This window comes from Symphalangus syndactylus, chromosome 17, assembly GCF_028878055.3.
Source record: "Symphalangus syndactylus isolate Jambi chromosome 17, NHGRI_mSymSyn1-v2.1_pri, whole genome shotgun sequence".
Lineage (NCBI taxonomy): Eukaryota > Metazoa > Chordata > Mammalia > Primates > Hylobatidae > Symphalangus > Symphalangus syndactylus.
In genome coordinates this window covers 10,254,608-10,274,818 of record NC_072439.2, presented here as the reverse complement: position 1 = coordinate 10,274,818, position 20,211 = coordinate 10,254,608, and the positions used below count along the sequence as shown (strand labels likewise).

The 20,211-nt window shown below is 62.2% G+C and overlaps 1 protein-coding gene across 2 annotated transcripts in view; it reads right to left on the bottom strand.

Moving 5' to 3' along the window:
- The window catches only part of HCN2 (hyperpolarization activated cyclic nucleotide gated potassium and sodium channel 2), a 31,034-nt gene extending 13,566 nt beyond the window's left edge, over positions 1-17,468 (bottom strand). Inside the window, exons 1-3 of one of the 2 annotated variants that reach the window (XM_055247623.2) lie at positions 16,772-17,468; positions 1,960-2,383; positions 357-518 (exon numbers count right to left, since the gene is read on the bottom strand). In XM_055247623.2, the coding sequence (XP_055103598.1) occupies positions 357-518; positions 1,960-2,383; positions 16,772-17,403 (1,218 nt within the window). In that variant the 5' untranslated portion in view covers positions 17,404-17,468. The remainder of the gene's footprint in view (positions 1-356; positions 519-1,959; positions 2,384-16,771) is intronic. The other variant, XM_055247624.2, reaches the window with a different exon arrangement.
- Between the last annotated feature and the right edge of the window lie 2,743 nt (positions 17,469-20,211).

Here is a 20,211-nt window from a genome sequence, read left to right as displayed (position 1 = left end):
CTTCTCTCCATGGATGGTCCCAGGCCTGAAACGTTCCAAGTGGCTGTTTCAGCCCCAAGGGACACTAAGGGGCCAGCGCCGGGGCTGCAGTCCTGGGTCCCCCTCTGTAAAGAGGCCTGAGTCTTCCCGTGTAAGGGGGATAAGGGGGATAAGGGGGATAAGGGGGCCTGGGTCCCCACCTCTGTAAGGGCCTGAGTCCTCCCCTCCATAAGGGGGGGGGTCTTGTCTCCACCTCTGAAAGGCTTGGGTTCACCCCTCTGTAAGGGGGATAAGGGGGCCTGGGTCCCCCCTCTGTAAGGGGGATAAGGGGGATAAGGGGGCCTGGGTCCCCCTCCGTCAGGACCCACGGTGCTCACCACCATGCCGTTGATGGACACCCAGCAGTTGCGTGGGAAGTCCTGCAGCATGGGCACCAGGAACTGCAGGCAGCCATCCCAGTGGCAGAGCAGCAGCATCATACTGATGAGGTTGCAGATCCGCATCACCGCGCTGGCCAGGTCATAGGTCATGTGGAAGATCTGCAGGAAGGTGCCGTGAGCCCACCCTACTCGCTGCCCTGCCGGCCCCCCACCTTCAGAGCCCCAGCCCCATGCACCCCCACTGCGGGAGCTCCTGGCCCTGTCCCCCAAATCCAAGGCCCCGCCCCAGGACCCCCAACCCCAAATCCACCACCCCCATCCCAGGACCCCCACCCCCGGACCCCCAACCCCAAATCCACGGCCCCCACCCCAGGACCCCACCCCACCCTGCAGCCCCGCCCAAGGACCCCCACCCCCAAATCCATGGCCCCCATCCCAGGACCCCTAACCCCAAATCCACAGCCCCCACTCCAGGACCCCCGCCCCACCCTGCGGCCCCAACCCCAAATCCACAGCCCCCACCCCAGGACCCCCACTCCACAGCCCCCACCCCAGGACTCCTACCCAAATCCACAGCCCCCGCCCCAGGACCCCCGCACAAATCTACAGCCCTTACTGCAGGACCCCCCCCCCCAAATCCACAGCCCCTGCCCCAGGACACTCCCCAAATCCACAGCTCCCCACCCCGATGTCTGACTCTGCCCCATCACAACCCTCATAGCCCCGCCCCTGCTGCCTGACCCCGCCCAGCACAACCCTCATAGCCCCACCCCTGCTGCTTGATCCCCCCCCCCAGCACAACTCTCATAGCCCCACCCCTGCTGCCTGATTCCCCCCAGCACAACCCTCATAGCCCCACCCCGATGTCTGAACCCACCCCAGCACAACCCTCATAGCCCCACTCTTGCTGCCTGACCCCACACAGCTCAACCCTCATAGCCTCACCCTTGCAGCCTTGACCCCACCCAGCACAACCCTTAGCCCCGCCCCTGCTACCTTGACCCCCCCAGCACAACCCGCATATCCCTGCCCTGACGCCTTGACCCCGCCCAGCACCCTCACAGCCCTGCCCATGCTCCTTGACCCCACCCAGATATCATGGCCCCACCCCAGCAGCATCATAGCCCTGCCCCTGCTGCCTCGACTCTGCTCAGCACCCTGATAGCCCCACCCCTGCTGTCTTGGCCCTACCACTGCACCATTGTAGCTCCACCCCAGAACCCTCACAGCCCTGCCCCTGCACCCTCATAGCCCCACCCCTGGGGCCTTGACCCCACCCAGATCTCTCATAGCCCCCCCCCCCGGGGCCTTGACCCCACCCAGATCTCTCATAGCCCCCCCCCTGGGGCCTTGACCCCACCCAGATCTCTCATAGCCCCCCTGCCCCGGGGCCTTGACCCCACCCAGATCTCTCATAGCCCCCGCCCTGGGGCCTTGACCCCACCCAGATCTCTCATAGCCCCCGCCCTGGGGCCTTGACCCCACCCAGATCTCTCATAGCCCCCGCCCCTGGGCCTTGGCCCCACCCATGCACCATTGTAGCCCCACCCCAGCACCTTCATAGCCCCGCCCCTGCGGCCTTGGCCCCGCCCCACCTCACCTCCTCCCACTGGTGGATGTAGCGGATCAGGCGTGAGAGACGCAGCAGCCGCAGGAGACTGAGGATCTTGGTGAAGCGCACGATGCGCAGGGCACGCGCCGTCTTATAGACCTCGGAGTCGATGCCCTTCTCCACGATAAGGAAGATGTAGTCCACGGGGATGGAGGACACGAAGTCCACCACGAACCATGTGCGCAGGTACTTCTTCTTGATCTTCTCGGGGTCCAGGATGATCTCCGTGTTGTCCTCGATCACAATGCCGGTGCGGAAGTTCAACACCAGGTCCATGAGGAAGAAGGTGTCCGAGACCACGTTGAACACGATCCACGGGGCGGTGGTCTCGTCCTTGAAGAAGGTGATGCCCACTGGGATGATGATGAGGTTTCCCACCATGAACAGCAGCATGGTGAAGTCCCAGTAGAACCTGGGGGCGAGGGTGCCCACACCTCAGGCCGGTGCCTTCCCCCCCGGGCGCCTGCGGGACCAGCCCTGGGCACTCCTCCCTGGGGACCAGGCTCCCACCCCCAGGAAGGCCACCCAGCTCCGAGGGAGCCCAATGCCCACTGTGCTGCCCTAGCCCAGGTCCCTTCCTCAGGCCCAGCTTTGACCCCGTGTCCTTGAAGATGCAGGAGACCTCACAAGGCCCAAGAGGTGGCTCAAAATAGATTAAATGCTTCACATGACCAGAGAGGGACAATGTGCCTGGCACAAGGTTGGCGTTAAAAAAATAGACAGGAGAGAGGAGGAGCAGAGAGGAGCTGGGGTGCAGAGGGGCACTGGGAAGCAGCAGGGCCAGGCATGGCGGCGCGCACAGGGAGAGCGAAGGCGGGAAGCCAGTGTGGGAAATGAACCATGCTCAGCTCACGCTGGGAGGTGAGGGCCCCAGATGCCTTACTGAGAAGCGGGAGCATCCACAGGGGCCACAGGAAGACTGAACCAGGGCAGCACTGGCTGCATTTCCAGAGGAAGTGGGGCATCCACGCAGGAGGAGAGAGGAGGAAGTGAGGCGTCCACACAGGAGGAGAGAGGAGGAAGTGAGGAGGAAGTGGGGCATCCACGCAGGAGGAGAGGGGAGGAAGTGAGGTGTCCACGCAGGAGGAGAGGGGAGGAAGTGAGGCGTCCACGCAGGAGGAGGGGGAGGAAGTGAGGTGTCCACGCAGGAGGAGAGAGGAGAAAATGGGGCCTCCATCCAGGATGAGAGAGGAGGAAGTGAGGTGTCCACACAGGAGGAGAGGGGAGGAAGTGAGGCGTCCACGCAGGAGGAGGGGGAGGAAGTGAGGTGTCCACGCAGGAGGAGAGAGGAGAAAATGGGGCCTCCATCCAGGATGAGAGAGGAGGAAGTGAGGTGTCCACACAGGAGGAGAGAGGAGGAAGTGGGGCGTCCACGCAGGAGGAGAGAGGAGGAAGTGGGGCGTCCATGCAGGAGGAGAGGGGAGGAAGTGGGGCGTCCACGCAGGAGGAGAGAGGAGGAAGTGAGGAGGAAGTGGGGCATCCACGCAGGAGGAGAGAGGAGGAAGTGAGGAGGAAGTGAGGCGTCCACGCAGGAGGAGAGAGGAGGAAGTGAGGCATCCATCCAGGATGAGAGAGGAGGAAGTGGGGCATCCACGCAGGAGGAGAGAGGAGGAAGTGGGGCGTCCACGCAGGAGGAGAGAGGAGGAAGTGGGGCGTCCACACAGGAGGAGAGAGGAGGAAGTGGGGCGTCCACGCAGGAGGAGAGAGGAGGAAGTGGGGCGTCCACGCAGGAGGAGAGGGGAGGAAGTGGGGCGTCCACGCAGGAGGAGAGGGGAGGAAGTGGGGCGTCCACGCAGGAGGAGAGGGGAGGAAGTGGGGCGTCCACGCAGGAGGAGAGGGGAGGAAGTGGGGCTTCCACGCATTAGGAGAGAGGAGGAAGTGGGGCCCACACAGGATGGAGGCAAGCGAAGCAGAGACGGGGCTGGCGCCACAGGGGAGACCGAGAGGGTGGGAGGAACGGCCGAGCCGGACTTGGCACCATTAGGACGTTCCGTAAGATAAATACCCGTGGACAAGAGACCAGAGGGCGTTTCCACTCCCAGATACAACCGGTCAGGGTCCAAGTCCCCAGGGTGGATCCCAAAACTCTCCCTGGGAAGCTCTGGCAGAAAAGGGCCTGTGGGTTCAGGGCCTGCATATGGCCGGCCAGGCACGGTGCTGGGAGTGCCGCGTCCACACAGGAAGTCATAGGGAGTCAGCAAATGGCCACCTAGACAGATGCCCGGCCCTTTCGCTGTCGAGAAAATGAAAATCAAAACCACTCCGAGCAAACACGGGTGGTTCCTTAAAAAGACATAAAATTACCAGCACTTCCCCGCCCCAAGATTATACCCAAAGAAATGAAAACAAAGACGACGCCCACTCCGCCATGTTCACACCAGCTCAATTGCGGACGACGCCCACTCCGCCATGTTCACACCAGCTCAATTGCGGACGACGCCCACTCCGCCGTGTTCACACCAGCTCGATCCACAGCAGCGAAAAGGCAGAGGCAGCCCAGGCGCCCATCACCAGATAGAGGGACAAACGCGGCGCGACCCGTCCACCATGGAACATGACTCAGCCGTGAAAAGGGGCGAGGCTCTGACCCAGGCGATGGCTCAGATGCCCCTTGAGGACGTCATGCTGAGAGAAGCCATTTCTTTTTTTTTTCCGAGACTGAGTCTCACCCTGTTGCCCAGGCTGCAATGCAGTGGCGCCATCTCGGCTCACTGCAACTTCCGCCACCCGAGTTCAAGCGATTCTCCTGCCTCAGCCTCCTGAGTAGCTGGGATTACAGGCATGAGCCACCACTCCTAATTTTTGTATTTTTAGTAGAGACAGAGTTTCACCATGTTGGTCAGGCTGGTCTCGACCCGCTGACCTTGTGATCCTTCTGCCTTAGCCTCGCAAAGTGTGGGGATTACAGGTGTGAGCCACCGCGCCTGGTCGTGTGACCCCATTTCTTTTTTTTTTTTTTTTTTGAGACGGAGTCTCGCTCTGTCGCCCAGGCTGGAGTGCAGTGGCGCAATCTCGGCTCACTGCAAGCTCCGCCTCCCGGGTTCACGCCATTCTCCTGCCTCAGCCTCTCCGAGTAGCTGGGACTACAGGTGCCCGCCACCACGCCCAGCTAATTTTTTTTTTTTGTATTTTTTTAGTAGAGACGGGATTTCACCGTGTCTCGATCTCCTGACCTCGTGATCCGCCCGCCTCGGCCTCCCAAAGTGCTGGGATTACAAGCGTGAGCCACCGCGCCCGGCCGTGTGACCCCATTTCTATGAGATGTCCAGGACAGGCCAATCCAGAGAGACAGGAAGGGGATGCGTGGGTGCTGGGGGCCAGGGGTTGGAGGGATGAGGAGTGGCATGTGCGGGGTGCGGTTTCCGTCCGGGGGAATGAGAAAGGTATGAACATGGATAGTGGTGACGGTTGTACGACAGCACGAATGGGCTTAATGACACTGATTCATAGGTTTTAAAATGGTTAAGTGGAAAACTGATAGAAGAAAAAAGCCTGCTGGGCGCAGTGGCTCACGTCTGTGTTCCCAGCACTTTGGGAGGCCAAGGCAGGTGGATCACTTGAGGTCAGGGGTTTGAGACCAGCCTGGCCAATATGGTGAAACCCCGTCTCTACTAAAAATACAAAAATTAGGCCGCGTGAGGTGGCTCACACCTGTAATCCCAGCACTCTGGGAGGCCGAGGCGGTCGCGTCACAAGGTCAGGAGATCAAGATCAGGCTGGCCAACATAGTGAAACCCCATCTCTACAAAAAATACAAAAAAAAAATTAGCTGGGCATGATGGCACGTGCCTGTAATCCCAGGCTGAGGCAGGAGAATCGCTTGAACCAGGGAGTCGGAGGTTGCAGTGAGCTGAGATCATGCCACGGCACTCCAGCCTGGCAACAGAGTGAGATTCCATCCCAAAAAATAATAATACAAAAATTAGCTGGGCGTGGTGACGGGCCCCTGTAGTACCAGCTACTCGGGAGGCTGAAGCAGGAGAATTGTTTGAACCCAGGAGGCGGAGGTTGCAGTGAGCCGAGATCGCGCCACTGCACTCCAGCCTGGGTGACAGAGCGAGATTCCGTCTCAAAGAACAAAACAAAACAAAAACCTCTGGGCTCTGGGGCCAAGGGCTCTTGTTGAAGGGGAGGTTCCAGACTGGGGTCTGAGCCTACATGCCCTGCATGTGCCTGACTCAGACAAGGGAGGGTCTTGAATTTCCAGCACAAAGATTCATTTGATTTTGCCATTAACACTGGGGGCTTGGGGGGTAGGCCAGACACACTGGCTGATGCCTGTAATTCCAACATTTTGGGAGGCTGGGGTGGGAGGATTACTTGAGCCCAGGAGTTCGAGACCAGCCTTGGCAACATGAGACCCTGTGACACACACACACACACACACACACACACACACCCACGAGAGGACCCCTCCCCACCCCGGGATCAACTCAGCCTTCTTAGTTCTTGAGGCTTTTTTTTTTTTTTGAGATGGAGTCTCACTGTCACCCAGGCTGGAGTGCAGTGGCACGATCTCGGCTGACTGCAAGCTCCGCCTCCCGGGTTCACGCCATTCTCCTGCCTCAGCCTCCCGAGTAGCTGGGACTACAGGCACCTGCCACCGCGCCCGGCTAATTTTTTGTATTTTTAGTAGAGATGGGGTTTCACCGTGTTAGCCAGGATGGTCTCGATCTCCTGACCTCATGATCCACCCGCCTCGGCCTCCCAAAGTGCTGGGATTACAGGCGTAAGCCACTGCGTCCGGCCAATTCTTGAGGCCTTGTCCCCACCCCAGGCCCAGCCCCTCCCTATCATGGCCGGGGTCCCCACATCCTTTCGGAGGAGATGCTGAGGGGCTGGAGGGACTCCCCAAAGTTAGCAGCAATAAAGGAAAACCTGGGAGCCCATCGCTGGCATGGCCGCCGGGAGCTTTGTTTCAGGAGCTGCCGAAAGTTGGCTCCTTGTTTCTGGATGACTCCTCGAGGGAAAACCTGTTAACACCATGCCTGCGAGGTGACCCAGACACTGCACTTCGGGGAAAGGATCCCGGGGAAATCGTCCAAAAGGAAGAGAAAAAAATTAAAAAGCCATTTGTACCAAGATGGTCACAGCAGCTCGGTCTGCAAGAGCCAAAGGCTGGAAGGGACCCAGCGACTCGCATCGTGGCGGCACCAGCCAGAGCTGGGCTGGCACCCGCCAGAGCTGGGCTGGCACCCGCCTGCTGGCACAGTGACCTTGGGTGAGTTCCTGCAGCCCCTGAGAACCTCAGTCTCTTCTTCCAAGTATCCACCACCTCAAGATGGGGAGGGGCTGAGCCTTTGGGACGCCCCCCAAGAACCACCCGGGCTGGGGATAAAACCTGGAGAAGGGCTGACTCAGGCCGGGCACGGTGGCTCACGCCGGTAATCCCAGCGTTTAAGGAGGCTGAGGCAGGCAGATTACGAGCTCAAGAGATCCAGACCATCCTGGCCAACACGGTGAAACCCCGTCTCTACTAAAAATACAAAAATTTATTATTTTTTTGTGTGTGGTGGCAGGCGCTGTAGTCCCAGCTACCCAGGAGGCTGAGGCAGGAGAATGGCGTGAACCTGGCAGGTGGAGCTTGCCGTGAGCCGAGATCCCGCCACTGCACTCCAGCCTGGACAACAGAGTGAGACTCTGTCTCAAGAAAAAAAAGAAGGGAAGGATGGGTGCAGGGGTTCATGCTTCTAATGCCAGCAGCTTGGGAGGCCAAGACTAAAGGATCACAGAAGCTCAGGAGTTCAGGACCAACCTGGGCAAGATAGTGAGATCCCGTCTCTACAAAAAATACAAAAATTAGCCGGCGTGGTGGTGTGCACCTGTGGACCCAGCTACTTGGGAGGCTGAGGTAGGAGGATCGCTCGAGCCCATGAAGTCGAGGCTGCAGTGAAGCAAAACTGCACCACTGCACTCCAGCCTGGGTGATAGAGGGAGACTCTGTCTCAAAAAAAAAAACAACAAAAAAAAAAACAAAAGGCTGACTTGATCTTGGAGTGGGGAGGGGTCCACTCACAGGCTTGAAGGGTGAAATCAAATGACTAATGACTGGAAATTTAAGGCCTTCCTTTCCCTGAGTCTAACAGGACATGAGGGCTCCGGCCCCCAATCTCACGCATCTGCTCAGCAACAAGACCCCCAGGGCCCCAGCACCGAGTGGGCTGATGGGATGCCACCTGCCTGCCGCTGGCTCCCTGCCCCTCAGCCCCAAGGGCACTCACCGTGGAGCTCAGCCCCAGCCTCACCCTCTGGATTGAGACCTGCCTCCCACCTTCGAGCACCAGCCTTGGGACAAAACAAGCAGGAAAAATCAGTTGAGAAGGCCACAGGGCCTAGAAACCTCCCCTACAAGGGGTGGGGAGAAACTCCCAGGGGGCTCCAGAGACCACCAAGCAGACCTAGAACCCATGAGGAGGACCTAAAAACCACCAGGAGGACCTAGAAACCACCAAGGAGACCTAGAAACCACCAGGAGGACCTAGAAACCACCAAGGGGGCCGGGCGCGGTGGCTCACGCTTGTAATCCCAGCACTTTGGGAGGCCGAGGCGGGCGGGTCACGAGGTCAGGAGATCGAGACCACGGTGAAACCCCGTCTCTACTAAAAAAAAATACAAAAAATTAGCCGGGCGTGGTAGTGGGCGCCTGTAGACCCAGCTACTCGGAGAGGCTGAGGCAGGAGAATGGCGTGAACCCGGGAGGCAGAGCTTGCAGTGAGCCGAGATCACGCCACTGCACTCCAGCCTGGGCGACAGAGTGAGACTCCGCCTCAAAAAAAAAAAAAAAAAAAAAAAAAAACCACCAAGGGGGACCTAGAAACCGCCAAGGCGGGGGGACCTAGAAACAGCCAAAGAGACCTAGAAACCGCCAAGGGGGGACCTGGTTTTAAACGGCCATATAACATGAGGGCCTCCCTTCCAGGTGATGATTAACAGACATTCTCCCCTTTATTCTTGGGGTAAGCTGGGGGCAGGTACCACACCTCCCCTCTGATGGAAGTGGGGCTGCAGGATGAGACCCCAGGACTGTCCTCTTATCTACAGCCCATACTGTCTGGAAACCTCCTCCCTTGAGCCTTCTGCTCCTGTGTCCCGGAAAAGGACTCCTCAGCCCATCTTGCCCAGCAGGGCAGTATTCCTGGAGATTACAGGGGTCGGAGCAGAGGGGCCTAGGAGAAGGGACAGGTGGGGTGGCCACTCCGAGGGTCCCTCGTGGGGCGGGGCCTGCCCGTTCCAACCACAATGTCTCCAAGCAGGGCTTGGGGCTGCAACCCTCGTCGTCACCATTCAGAGATGAGGACGAGGAAGGGCGTCCACACATGTCCCCTCCCAAGGGGAAACCCGAGGCCTGGGGCAGAGGGGACCCCAGAGCTCTGCAGGGCATCACTGTCTCTGCCGGTGCACCCCAACCCTCTCCTTGCCCAGCACTAGACCAAGTGACCTTGGGAGACCCTCTCCTGCCTCTCGCCCTGGGGAGGAGGAGCCAGCTCCAGAAGACAGGACCCCAGAGAGGGGACCTGGGGTCAGGGGAAGGCCCAAAGCCCGCCCCCACTCCCCCTCACACTCTGTGCAGCCGCATCCAGCAGCCCTTTCCTCATCCAGCCACCACAGGGACCCAAGCGGGCCCCAGCAGCCCCCGGGCACTGTGTGCCCTCCTTGTCCAAACCCAGTGCTGAGCAAGGACAGGTCCCCCTCAGCTGTCACAGGAACATCAGAGACCATCATTAAATCCTGTATTTAAAACCCATCCCCAACAGGTAACAGTGAGGCCTCTACGAGGCCATTTCCTCCAGCTCGGCCCTCACAGGCAGGGAGGGAGACCAGCTCCCGAGGCCGGGGATGAGGCTGGGTCCCCGGGGACACCTTCAGGCCTCAGCTCTCACGCCTGGGGGACCTGAGGAAGCCTCGGACCCCCTCCCACTCCAGAGTGGCTTCAGTGGGGACCCCGGCACCTGACACCAACGTGAGCTCAGCCCTCCTCCAACAGCCGCCCAGCCTCTCTCTCGGCTCAGACAGGGAAACTGAGGCTCCTCCAGCCATAAGTGAAACAGTGGGATGGGAACCCAGACAGACCATGTGTCATTCTCCTGCCTGGAGCTCAGGGTTCTTCCCCTGGAAGTTCCCAAGGCCGATGCAGGGCCCCGTCTCTCCAGGGCTGGATGAAGCTCGGGGGAGGAGGCCGCTGACCCGGCTCCCAAACACCACGAGGACACCAGGTCTCCTGGCAATAGAAGGCCCAGGACCCTCAGCCCCTTGGATCCCAGGGGAGGGCCTGCCCAGGGGGTCTTCAGCCCCTGTGGGAGCCTGAGTCCCGCGTTGGGGAACTGGGCGAGGGCAGCCGGGCCCTCCCCGCAGGAGCCCAGCCTCAGGCCGGAGGCCGTCCAGGATTTACAGATGGGGCAAATCCGGGAGAGGATTAGGGGCTGGAGGTCGGTGATTAAGGGAGAGCCTCGGGCCGGGGGATTAGGAGACAGCGCTCTCAGCTGTGGAGTCATGGGCAGATCCGTGGCAGGTGCCCGGGATTAAGAAAGGGAGACGCTATGGGCCGGGGGCGGGGGGGAGATCTCGGATTCCCGGGTGATCCCAAGACGGAGCAGATGTTCACTGAACTGTCCCGCCGGGCACCGGGGGACACGAAGACCACACAGGCCAGGCCCAGCCCCAAGACAGACACATGGGATGCCTTGGGGGGTGCCACAAGAAGACCAACCTGGGGGGCCTGTCAGTCCCGGGCGGGCGGGAGGGCTCCTCGGAGGAGGTGGTGTGTGGGTGGATGAGATGGTGAGGCGAGGGCGGTGCCTGAAGAGGGGCAGCAGGTGTGGAGGCTGATGCTCCCTTCAAGGCCGGTGGGCAGCCTCGGGACCAGGGCATGTGGGCGGACACGATGGGGGAGGGCTGGAGCCAGGCAGGAGGTTGAGGTGACAGGGAAAGAAGGACCGATGTCTGGAGAGGCCCATGGTGGCAGCCGGGAGGCCAGAAAGGGGGCCGGGGAGGCATCTGGCAGGAGAGAGGCGGCCAGTGCTGTTTGGGTGCGAGGCTGAACCGTGGGGCGGGGGGTGAGGCAGGGCCCAGCTCAAGTGAGTGGTGAGCTGATGAAGGGGGCTTGAATATGTGGGTTTTTAGGTTTTTTATTTTTTTGAGACAGGGTCTTATTCTGTTTCGTAGGCCGGAGAGCAGTGGCATGATCATAGCTCACTGCAGCCTCAACCTCCTGGGCTCAGGTGATCCTCCTGCCTCAGCCTCCAGAGTAGCTGGGACTACAGCTGCACGCCACCACACCTGGCTAATTTTTTAACTTTTTGTAGAGATGGGGGGGCTTGCTATGTTGCCCAGGCTGGTCTCGAACTCCTGGGCTCAAGAGATCCTCCCACCTCTGCCTCCCAAAGTGCTGGGATTACAGGCGTGAGCCACAGTGCCCAGACAGAGATGTCCGTTTTCGAGCAGGGAACATAGGGAAGGCCCTGAAGAGAGTGGGGAGGCCTTGGCCACCGCAACCCCTGACCCCTCCACACAGGCCAGAGGGCAGGCCACTGCCACCTGGGATATGGGTCCGTGCACGCCCCACCATCCTGCACACGCTGGGCCTTCCTGCCGTGACTGGAGCCAGGGAAACCGTCGCCTCGCCCTGCCCCCAGGGCCGACCTCCCCCGGGATAATGGGGGGTTTATTCCCTCGCCCTAATGCCGGAATTCATCACCATGGATTTGCAGAGCTGCACCCCCAGGCTGATCTCCCGCTGACCCGCTCAGCCATCTGAGGCGGGGCCCAGGGGCCGCCTGTCCTGGTGGGGTCTTGGAGCAGCCCCTCCCCGACCAGTCCTCTCGAGGACCCCAGGAGACATAACGGATCCTGGCTTTGGGGAGCATCTCGTCTGTCTCCCCTCACACGGGGCCTCCCCAGCTGAAGACAATTCAGAAACACAGACCTGAAAGTCAGCAGCAGCAGGAGACAGCAGGCCGGCCACAGGGCACTTAGCCCTGGAGCTGGACCGAGGGCAGTCAGGAAGCCGCCAGCCTCTCTCCACCCGACACCTGCCCTGTGCCCTCCAGAGCGCCCAGGGCACAAACCCCGGATCTGCCCAGGTCTCCACCCTGCCAGGCCTGCCCAGCTCCCTGGGTGACACCGGGGGTGGGGGGTGGATGAGGGCAAGCCTCGGAGAATGCGACCTCCTCAGACCGTCCCTCCCTGGGCCTTCGTGTCCCCTCCAGCCCCAGCCCCTCCCGCAGGGACACCCTCCGGCCCCGGCCCCTCTCCCGCGGGGACGCCCTCCTTTGCATGACTCAGGCTTTCCCAAGTGGACCTGTGTGGCCTTTAGAATCAGCGGCGGTTGGGGTGAGGGGAGTAGGAATGAACTATACTTATTTTTGACCTAATTTTGCTCTGGGAGGCACAGAAGACCCTGCCACAGCCCTGGGGTTCCGTAAGGCCAAACCCCTTCTTCTTGGTTTTCACGCCTGTTCCAATTCAGGCACGAACCGTAATCACCTACAAAGAAGGGAACTTGAGCCTCCGGAACCCAAAGCTTGAACTTGGGTCCTTGAACTTGTTTTTCCACCAGCACCCCAGGGAAGCGCCCGGCACGCCTCTGCGGACTTCCAGACATCAGGCCGGGGTGTAGAGCCACCCACAGCCCCAGAGGCTTCAGGAATAGACCAACTGCACTTCTTTTTTTGTTTCTTTTTTTTTTGAGACCAAGTCCCACTCTGTCATCCAGGCTGGAATGCAGCGGCGCGATCTCGGCTCACTGCAACCTCTGCCTCCTGGATTCAAGTGATTCTTCTGCCTCAGCCTCCCGAGTAGCTGGGACTACAGGCATTCACCACCACACCCGGCTAATTTTTGTATTTTTAGTAGAGACGGGAACTCACCATGTTGGCCAGGCTGCTCTCGAACTCCTGACCTCAGGTGATCTGCCCGCCTCGGCCTCCCAAAGTGCTGGGATCTCAGGCGTGAGCCACCGCACCCTGGCACCAACTGCACTTCCAAAGGGGCCAGCCGCCCAGGCCTGAGAGCCAAAATCTGGACCGATGTCTGCCCCTCAGCAAATTCAGCAGATATGTGGCACCTGCTGTATACCGGGACTGGGATGTCGCGTGAAAGAGGCCGCTTCCGAGCACAGGAGTAGGGCAGACTTGGGCGAGGTGGAGACGGATGGGCAAGGAAGAACCGGGGTGAGGGCGTGCCTGGGGGGCACAGGCTGGGCAAGGAGCACAGCACTCTCTCAGCAGGAAGGGGAGGTGAAGAGAGTGTGAGACGTGAGGCCAAGACATTGGCAAGGCTATGAAAGACCCAACCCTTCTCCCTCATACCATCCCCACCTTGCATTTGGGGAAACTGAGGCAGACGGGCCCAATGAGGACCCAAGACACCCAGCCAGGCACAGGAGGCCTTGGGCCCAAAGGCAGCTGGGGCCCGACTCCTGAGTCAGCTGCAAATGTGGCAGCCTCTTTGCTTGCTGTGGGCTGCCCAAAAACATCCCCCACAGCAGGGTCCGGCCCCCAGACGCTCCACGATGCTGCCTCCTGGCCCGGCCCCGTGCCCGGCTCCGCTCCCGGCTCTTCCCTCGGCTGGGCCACCTTTCTGCACACATTCCCATCATCCCCCAGCCACCTCAAATGCCTCCTCCCGGCCAGGGCTCTCCTGCATCCCCCACACCTCCTCAGCCCAGCCGAGTGGGGGCGGTTCCGGTTCACAAACACTAATGGTCTCCTTCCTGGTGCCAGGCGGCTCGGGCCAATTTCCGGGGGTGGGATCAACTGGCAAGAGACAAGGGGCGTTCGAGGAGGGGGGACACTGCTGGCCTCTGCACAGGGACCTGGGGGCTGGGGCGGGAGTTGCCCCCTCCTTCTTCCTTTTAAATCTCGCTGCAGATGCGGCTCCAGCAGGGACGGTTACTACACCACCGGGTTGTGAGGAGAAAGGGGCAAATGTGAAAAGGCAGACACAGGCCCCTCCCACCACTGCATACATGGTTTCAAAAATTTAGTATTCACAGGCCGGGCGTGGTGGCTCACGCCTGTAATTCCAGCACTTTGGGAGGCCGCGGCGGGCGGATCACTTGAGGTCAGGAGTTTGAGACCATCCTGGCCAAGATGGTGAAACCCGGTCTCCACTAAAAATACAAAAATTAGCCGGGCGTGGTGGTGTGTGCCTGTAATCCCAGGTATTCCGGAGGCTGAGGTGGGAGAATCCCTTGAACCCGGGAGGCGGAGGTTGCAGTGAGCCGAGATCGCACCACTGCACTCCAGCCTGGGAGACACAGCGAGACTCCATCTCAAAAATTAAAAAATAAATAAATAATTAATATTCACACAAATATCACCCACCACCCACCCCTAGGCACCCCCAGGAGGCCTTCCTGCTCCTCTTGGTCTGCATGGGACCTAGGCAGAGGCTGGCTGCCTGCCGGTCAGGAGTGTGGACACCTGGGCTGTGCTGCCCAGACAGAATCCCAGATCCGGCCCTGAGTAGCTGTGTGACTCTGACCAAACGACTTGACTTCTCTGGGCCTCTCTTTCCTCCTGGGTAAAACGGGTTAGCAACAGCACCCTCCTCACCCTTACAATAATTAGTATTATTAAATTAATCCTCAGAGGTGCTTCCGACAGCCCCCGGCCCAGCGGGGGCTTAGGAAGCTTTTGAGATATTCTTGGGGGTCTTTTTCCACACTGATTCCACACTGGCACAGGTCCCAAGCCTGGGGAGGGTAGTAGGGGCCCCGTGCACCCAGCGTGGCAGCATCAAAATCCTTTTTTAAAATCTGACTGCCGTAACTCCCCTAGTCCTGAAGACAGGCCCTGCTAACCCCATTCCCTGCCTGCTCAGTTTCACTTTAACGCTCATCTGCCGGGGTGGGGCCGCACTTGGTCCACACAGGGGCCTCTGAGCCCTCAATGCCTCAGAGCACAGAGTGGGGCCACCGCCTGCCCAGGCCTCCAGGCGACCATGCCCAAGGAGGGTGGAAGGATGATGGGGCTTCACTCCTCCTACCGGCCTTCCTCCCAAGCTCCGGGATCAGCCATCAGCCCACCTGCCCCCCAGGCCACCGACCACCCCTCTGCAGCCAGGCGGTCGCTGGAGCTGCCCAGGGGAGGGAGTGGCTGGTGTGGGCCTCCACCTGCCAGCCCCCACGCTGCGGTGCACCCATCTCTGTCGAAGGTCATGCTGGAGGGGATGGAGGGGAGTGGCACATTCTGCAGCTCCCTCTCCACCGCGTCCCTCTCCGGTCAGGGGGTGCCACTGCCCGACTGGAAGTGGGGCCAGGCCGACCAGCAGCCCTGGAAGTCCAGTCCTTCCTGCTCACTGTCCGCATTTCGCAGGCCAGAGCCCAGACCCTGACCAAGCTCTCCCAGTGGGGCACATAGGCAGGGTGGGAGGGGCTGGACACAGCCCCTCTGGGGTTTCGGGGCTCCTCCCACCCTGGCCTGTCTCGAAATCCAGCCTTCTGGTCAAAGCTGTATTCACCTCTCAGGAAGGCCTGGGGTAAGAGGAGGATTCCAGGGCCTTCCTCAAGGCTCTGTCCAGGACGCATGTGCCCCAGGCCTCAGTTTCTCCAGCCAAGCACTAGGGGTGCAGAGAAGCCAGGGGAAGAGAACCCCATAGCCTCCCTGCCCAGTTCCGGGGGTCCAGGGTCCGTGGGGGCCGTCCTGGGGCGCCCAGGCCTGGAGGAGGAGAGACAGGCGGGAAAACCGCAGGCTTCCCAGGTCCGGCGCGCTGTCCGTGGTGCTGAAACCGCGCCCGCCCCGAGCGCCCGGCCTCGCTAGCCCGGCTGGCCCGACCTACACCCTCCACACCCCACCCCACCTCACACCCCACCTCACACCCCACTCGTGGACACACAAACACACATGCATCCCTCTATGGTCGCACGTGTGAGACCTGCCTATGGCTCACACTACTGCCCACCGGTGCACACCGGCCACGGGCGCACACGCGCACGCCCGCCACCTGGTCCCAACACACACAAACCACATGTCCCGCCAACATAAACCCACCCGAGGCGCACACGCCCGCGACCACACGCAAACACACTCCTGGAGACACACCTCCCCGGCCACAGGCTCGCGCCCCGGGAACCCGCCGTGGTCACGGGCCCCTGTTCACACACAGCCCACGGGGACACGCGCCGGTCTCACTCTCCGGCCACAGCACGCACAGCCCAGGAACCAGGACCGCAAACATCGGTGGCGGTGGCCCCGCGCCGGCCCTGCTCCGAGCCTTCCACGCATTAGCCGGCTGGATCCACAGCAGCGTCTACACACCCACCGCCACATGCGCGCACCGCCCGCGGCTCGGGTGGAGCGGCTCCCGGAGACACAGCTTGGGGACCCGCACGCTTTCCAGGCCCGCAGCCCCGGGCGCGCCTCTTTGCAGGCGGGGCGCGGATGGACGCCGTGGGAGTCGCTTAACCCCCTCTCCCCCGGCCTCCCTCGGGCGCGTCCTTCCCAGGCGCCCTTCTTTCCTCCTCCCTTCCGCTCCGCCGCCTCTCTGGGGCCCACGTTCCCCTCTATTCGTCCTCTCCGCCCCTCTGCGCTCAGACCCTGGCCCTGCGGCCCACCCCACCCGCCGCGCCGCAGGGCGGAGGATGTCGGGGTGCGTGGGAGGGGGGCGCTCCGGGGTCACCCGGGGAGACCCCCAGAGGCGGAGCCTCGCGCGCCGGGGTCACTCCGAGGCGGGTCCCGGACACGCCCGAGGTCACCGGCCGGGCGCGCCGCCCCGCCCTCCCCAGGCGCTCCAAGGACAGCCCCCGCGCACCCGGCTCCCCGGGCCCCCTCGCGCCGACCGGCCCTCCCGGAGGCGGTACCTGAAGTCGCTGTACGGGTGGATGATCCAGGCCCCCGCCGACTTGACGCGCTCCTGCTCGCGCTCCACGGCCTTCTGGCTGCCGAACATCCGCAGCGAGAACTTGTTGACGCCCGGCTGCAGGAGCGCCCCGAACTGGCGCTGCATGAAGCTGGCCTGGCTGCCGCGCGGCTCCCCCGCCGGGCCCGCCTCCTCGCTGCCCGCCTCCTCCGCCGGCCCCGGCCCCGGCGCGGGCCCCGAGGCCGCCCCGCGGCACGAGAACGACACCTTGGGGCCCCGCGCCGGGCCCTCGGGCCCCGCGGGGCTGCACTGCGGCTCGCCGCGTCCGCACTCGCCGTTCGGGCTGCCCTTGGCCGTGCTCGCCGCGCCCGGGGTGCCCGGGCGGCCGCACGAGCTGTCGCGGCTGCGGAGCCGGCCCCGCGGGCCGCCCTCATCCGCCGCCTCCGGGGGCAACGCCTCGGCCCGGGGCGGCTGCTGGGGGGGCGCGGGCCCGGGGCCCGGGGGGGGCGCGGGCGGCGGCGGCGGCGGCGGCTGCTGTTGGGGGGGCGCGGGCGGCGGCGGCGGCGGCGGCCCCGGCGCGGGGGTCGCGCCCGGGCTCTCCCCGGGCCGCCCGCCGCCCCCGCGCGCGTCCATGGCGAGGCGGCGCCGGGCAGTGCGGAGCGGAGCCGCCGCCGCCGCCGCCGGCCGGAGCCCGAGGGAGGGGGGAGGCGGGGGCGGGGCGGGGCGGAGCCGCGGGGGGCGGAGCCTTGCGGCGGGGGAGGGGCGGGGGCGGGAGACCCGCCTCGGCTGCGCCCCCTCCCCGCGCGCCGCCTCCGCTCGGCGCCGGGAATCTCGGGCCGCGGGGTCGGGGGCGCCCCAAGGTCACGCGGGCCGAGGCCTCGGAGCCCCTCGCGGGCCTCTCCCCAGGAGGGGAAACTGAGGCCCGCGACGTGTAAGGACGCGCCCAAGGTCACCGGGCCCCGCTGCCCGGCCGCAGCCGCCTCTCCCGCGCCTCGGCTTCCACCTCCGTCCGGAGGGCACCGGCGCGGGGAGGGTGGACGCGGGCCTGGGAGACGGGAGGCCGCCACGGCCAGCGCCTCCTTGCTTTCTGTAGGTTTGAAGACTTCCACGACGAAAGGGTGTTTCTAAAGGCCACAGGAGCCCTTGCTGGGTCGCCTGTGGGCCCTGGACAGAGACCCTTGAGTGCGTGGGGAGGGGCAGGCCGGCTTGGGGGCCGTTCCGGGAGACTGAGGCACTCCTCTCCCTGGTCTGCATTTGAGGAAACTGAGGCCAAGCGCAGCCAGACAAGAAAAACTGGAAGAGCCACCCGAGGGTGTGGGGCTCCCTACCCACCCCTCAAACAGTGCCCTGGGGAGTAAGCGGGCGGGGGTCTCCTCTAGGTCTGGTGGGCTTTAGATCGGGGTCACAGGGAGACCCAGAGCCCGCTAGCGCCTTCGCACAGGTACCAGAGCCCCCTGCCCCGCGGTTGCCTCCTTTCCCCCACCCCTGGGACTCCAGGCGCAGCTGTGCCCCAGTGCCCGCCCCCAGTCCCCAGCTCTGAGACAGGTGCTTCCCAAGGCTCTGCTTCTGGGCCGAAGCCGGCTGGGCGTGGGGGCTGCTTGGTGCCGGGTGACATGAGGCCTCTGTCCCTAGCCACCCAGCCCACCAGACAGCCGGGAGGGGGCAGGTGAGGAAGTTGGCAAGTGAGAGAGAGGAGACAGACAATCACACACAAAGAAGTGGGGGCTGAACATCCCCACCTGGAGGCAGGAGGCCCTCCTGAGACCCTCCTGGCACCTGGCCTGATGTCCTGTCAGCCACGATGCCTGCCCCCTGCCCATCTGCATCTCCAGGCCACCGGGGCAGAGATGGCCCTCTTCCTACACACAGGAGGCACTCAGTGGTACTCGAGGGAGGGCCAGCATGTGCCCGGCTGACAGTGGATGGGCTGAGCCTGACCGTGTCTCTCGCCCTGGCCTGGCTGCCCCACACCCTGGGGATCCCTGCACCCCCACGCTGGCCCCGCCGGCCACCTCCGCATAGGCGGGCAGGACAGCTGTTCATCCCAAGGTGGTGCGGGAGAGGCTGGGCGGGTGGCACAGTTGGCAGTGCCAGGCTGTGGCCCGCCCCGAGGCAGATGCGTGCTCCAGCTGAAGGAGGTTCTTTTATGTTCACCCTGGGAAGATGTCAGGCCGGGCAGGTCGCCAGAGCCCCGGGGCTCGCGGCTGGGAGCAGGGAGGAGGCGGGACCCGCACGGCACGGGAACCGCCCATGCCTGGCAGTGGGAGAAGCAGAAAGACGCCTCCTCCAGGCGCCGGCAGAACCTGCAAGTCACAAGGGAGGCTGGCTCGGGGTCCTTGTCACCAGATCCTGGCGACGGCTCCCCAACCCACAGGCTTACCCAGGCCAGTGCCTGTCAGTGTGCGCTGGGAGCCTCCCTGGCCTCAGCACACTCACTCTGACCCCTTGCCCAGGCTGGAGTATTCTGCCTTTATCTATTATTTATTTATTTATTTTTGAGATGGAGTCTCACTCTGTCGCCACCCAGGCTAGAGTGCAGTGACGTGACCTCCGCTCACTGCAACCTCCGCCTCCTGGGTTTAAGTGATTCTCCTGCCTCAGCCTCCGGAGTAGCTGGGATTACAGGCACCCACCACCACGCCTGGCTAATTTTTGTATTTTTAGTAGAGACAGGGTTTCGCCATGTTGGGCCAGGCTGATCTCGAACTCCTGACCTCAGGTGACCCACCCGCCTCAGCCTCCCAAGGTGCTGGAATTACAAGTGTCAGCCACCCCCCGGCCATGCTCATTTAATTTTAAAAATATTTAAAGATTGAGACCAGCCTGGCCAACATGGTGAAATTCCATCTCTACTAAAAATACAAAAATTAGCCAGGCGTTGTGGCGGGCTCCTGTAATCCCAGCTACTTGGGAGGCTGAGGCAGGAGAGTCGCTTGAACCCAGGAGGCGGACGTTGCAGTGAGCTGAGATCACACCATTGCACTCCAGCGCTTGGTGATAGAGCAAGACTCCGTCTCAGGAAAAAAAAAAAAAAAAAGTTAGCCGGGCGCGGTGGCTCACACCTGTAATCCCAGCACTTTGGGAGGCCGAGGCGGGCGGATCAGTTGAGGTCAGGAGTTTGAGACCACCCTGGCCAACATAGCAAAACCCTGTTTCTAATAAAAATATAAAAATTAGCCGGACGTGGTGGCGCGTGCCTGTAATCTCCGCTACTCAGGAGGGTGAGGCAGGAGAATTGCTTGAACCTGGGAGGTGCAGCAATTCAAGATGGCACCACTGCTCTCTAGCCTGGGTGACACGGCGAGACTCTGTCTCAAAAAAAAAAAAAAAAAAAACTTATTAAGCACCTGCTCCAGGTGGAGTATTCAGAGTATGGCTGACTCAGAGAGCCAGCTGGGGGAGAAAGCTGGTTATCACAGTCAACCTTATGAGTAGCCAGTA